This window comes from Palaemon carinicauda, chromosome 13 (assembly GCF_036898095.1).
Source record: "Palaemon carinicauda isolate YSFRI2023 chromosome 13, ASM3689809v2, whole genome shotgun sequence".
NCBI classification, from domain to species: Eukaryota; Metazoa; Arthropoda; class Malacostraca; order Decapoda; family Palaemonidae; genus Palaemon; species Palaemon carinicauda.
In genome coordinates, this window is record NC_090737.1 from 12,821,837 (window position 1) to 12,825,200 (window position 3,364).

At 40.4% G+C, this 3,364-nt stretch overlaps 1 protein-coding gene across 1 annotated transcript; it reads left to right on the forward strand.

Moving 5' to 3' along the window:
* Positions 1-1,559: 1,559 nt before the first annotated feature.
* On the forward strand, positions 1,560-2,834 carry LOC137651439 (ribosome-binding protein 1-like). Its single transcript, XM_068384664.1, has 2 exons — positions 1,560-1,794; positions 2,311-2,834. The coding sequence occupies exons 1-2, from the start codon at positions 1,560-1,562 to the stop codon at positions 2,832-2,834; spliced, it is 759 nt and encodes a 252-aa protein (XP_068240765.1).
* Positions 2,835-3,364: the final 530 nt, after the last annotated feature.

The window sequence follows — 3,364 nt, forward strand, 5'->3', positions numbered from 1 at the left end:
CAAAAGACTTCAGAAGACATAGCCATAGACTTAGCATGGAGTTCTGAATAATTACTGAACATAATCTTCCCGGAGCGGCTCTGAACGGATCCATCCCGAGCACGAAATGACTTCCGAAGACCTGATCTCTCTCACTCTCTTTTTTTTTTTTTAATGAAGCATACAAAACCTCTCATAACCTATATGTAGCTATGCAATTTTAAAACTGGAGGCTCTTCGGAACACCTTAATCTCCAAATGGTTCAGGTGGTTGCTGCCAATGTATCCGAGCTTTGAAGATCATAACGTACGCGCCTTGAAGGATCCTTTGCTTGGGATGTTGCAATGATGTCCTGTAATTGGGGACTATTGGATAAGTACGAAGCTTTGTAATGGTGCAAAGACGGATTGCGGGAAATGAGGATGTTTGCAGAATTATTAAACTAAGCGATGGAAAACGTATGGTTCTTTAACAAGATTGTCCAAACATTCGGCATTGAAGAAAGGACATATCCGAATGGCGTTGCGGAGAAACTGTTGCCATTCTCGTCTTTACCAATTGTCCTGATGGGTCAAGACATGAATGCCATCGATTTCTCTGAGGAGGATAACGAACTGAAGACACGCGTCACTGAAATCTCTTTTGAAATTTCGAAGAAAACTGACGAACTGAAGAGAGAAAGTTTTGAAAAATAGAGGTCAAAGAGCCACTAATGCTAGAAATAAAGCACATCAAAAGAAAGAAATAGCTATACATTTGAAATGGAATTCTAAATGACTCCACAACAGAATCTCTGAACGGTTTCTGGCTCTCCAAAAGGCTTCAAAAGACATGTTCATAGACTTAGCATGGATTTCTGAATGATTACGGAATAGAATCCTACCGGAATAGTTCTGACCGGATCCATCCCGAGCTCCAAAAGACTTCTGAAGACCTGGTCTCCCTTTTTTTTCAAATGATGCATGCAACAGCTCTCATGATTTATATATGGTACACCTTCATCTAAAAATGGTTCTGGTGTTTGCTGCCGAAGTTACCGAGCTTTAAAGATCATAATGCACACGCCTTGAAGAATCCTTTGCTTGGGCTGTCCTATAATTGTAAACTATAGGAAAAATACGAGGCTTTTTACTGGTGCAAAGAAGAATTGCGGAAAATAAGATCGTTGGCAGAATTGTTAAACTAAGCGATGGGAGACGTGCGTTTCTTCCACAGAATTGTCCCAGCATTCAGCATTGAAGGAAGGACATATCCGAATGGCGTTGTGGAGAAATCGATGCCATTCACGTCTTTATCCAACTTGATAGGTCAAGACAAGAATGCCATCGATTTCTCTGAGGAAGCTAACGAACTGAGGACAGACGGCACTACAATCTCTTTTGAAATATCGAAGGAAGCTGACGAACTAAAGAAAGATAAAAAAATAGAGGTCAAATAGCCCCTACTGCTAGACATAACGCACCTAATAATAGAGGTCAAAGAGCCTTTAATCCTAGAGGTATTACACCTCAAAATAGAGGTCAAAGAGCCCTTAAAGCTAGAAGTATGGCACCTAGAAATAGGGGTCAAAGAATCTCTAATGCTAGAGGTAAAAAACATCAATATAAGAGGTCAAAGAGCCCCTAATACTAAAAGTATGGAACCTCAAAATGGAGGTCAAAAAGAATCTATTGCGCCAGGTAAAGAACCTCAAAATAGATGTCCAAGAGCTTCTAATGCTAAAAGTATGGCACCTCAAAATGGAGTTCAAAGAGCATCTCATGCCAAAGGTGAAACACCTCAAAATAGAGTTCAAAGAGCCCCTAATGCTAAAAGTATGGCACCTCAAAATGGAGGTCAAAGAGCATCTAATGCTAAAGGTGAAGCACCTCAAAATAGAGTTCAAAGAGCCCCTAATGCTAAAAGTATGGCACCTCAAAATGGATGTCAAAGAGCATCTAATGCTAAAGGTGAAGCACCTCAAAATAGAGGTCAAAGAGCCCCCAATACTAAAAGTATGGCAACCCAAATGGAGGTCAAAAGAGCATCTAATGCTAAAGGTGAAGCACCTCAAAATAGAGTTCAAAGAGCCCCTAATGCTAAAAGTATGGCACCTCAAAATGGAGGTCAAAGAGCATCTAATGCTAAAGGTGAAGCACCTCAAAATAGAGTTCAAAGAGCCCCTAATGCTAAAAGTATGGCACCTCAAAATGGATGTCAAAGAGCATCTAATGCTAAAGGTGAAGCACCTCAAAATAGAGGTCAAAGAGCCCCCAATGCTAAAAGTATGGCACCTCAAAATGGAGGGCAAAGAGCATCTAATGCTTGAGGTGAAGCACTTCAAAATAAAGTTCAAAGAGTCACTAATGCTAAAAGTATAGCACCTCAAAATGGAGGTCAAAGAGCATCTGATGCTAAAGGTGAATCACCTAAAAATAAAGTTCAAAGAGCCCCAAATGCTAAAAGTATGGCAACTCAAAATGGAGGTCAAAGAGGATCTGATGCTAAAGGTGAAGCAACTCAAAATAGAGGTCAAAGAGCCCCAAATGCTGAAAGTATGGCAACTCAAGATGAAGGACGAAGAGCATCTATTGCTAAAGGTGAAGCACCTAAAAATAGATGTGAAAGAGCCCCTACTGCTAAAAGTATGGCAACCCAAAATGTACGTCAAAGAGGATCTAATGCTAAATGTAAAGCACCTCAAAATAGAGGTAAAAGAGCCCCTAATGCTAAAAGTATGGCAACTCAAAATGGAGGTCAAAGAGCATCTAATGCTAAAGGTGAAGCACCTCAAAATAGAGGTCAAAGAGCCCCTGATGCTAAAAGTGTGGCAACTAAAAATGGTGGTCAAAGAGCATCTAATGCTAAAGGTTAAGCACCTCAAAACTGAGGTAAAAGAGCCCCTAATGCTAAAAGTATGGCAATTCAAAATGGAGGACAAAGAGCATCTAATGCTAAAGGTGAAGCAACTCAAAATATAGGTCAAAGAGCCCCTAGTTCTAAATGTATAGCACCTCAAAATGGAGGTCAAAGAGCATCTAATGCTAAAGGTGAAGCACCTCAAAATAGAGGTCAAAGAGCCCCTAATACTAAAAGTATGGCACCTCAAAATGGAGGTCAAAGAGCATCTAATGCTAAAGGTGAAGCACCTCAAAATAGACGTGAAAGAGCCCATAATGCTATAAGTATGGCACCTCAAAATGAAGGTCAAAGAGGATCTAATGCTGAAGGTGAAGCACCTCAAAATAGAGTTCAAAGAGCCCCAAATGCTAAAAGTATGGCAACTGAAGATGAAGGACGAAGAGCATCTAATGCTAAAGGTGAAGCACCTCAAAATAGAGGTCAAAGAGCCCCTGATGCTAAAAGTGTGGCAACTAAAAATGGAGGTCAAAGAGCATCTAATGC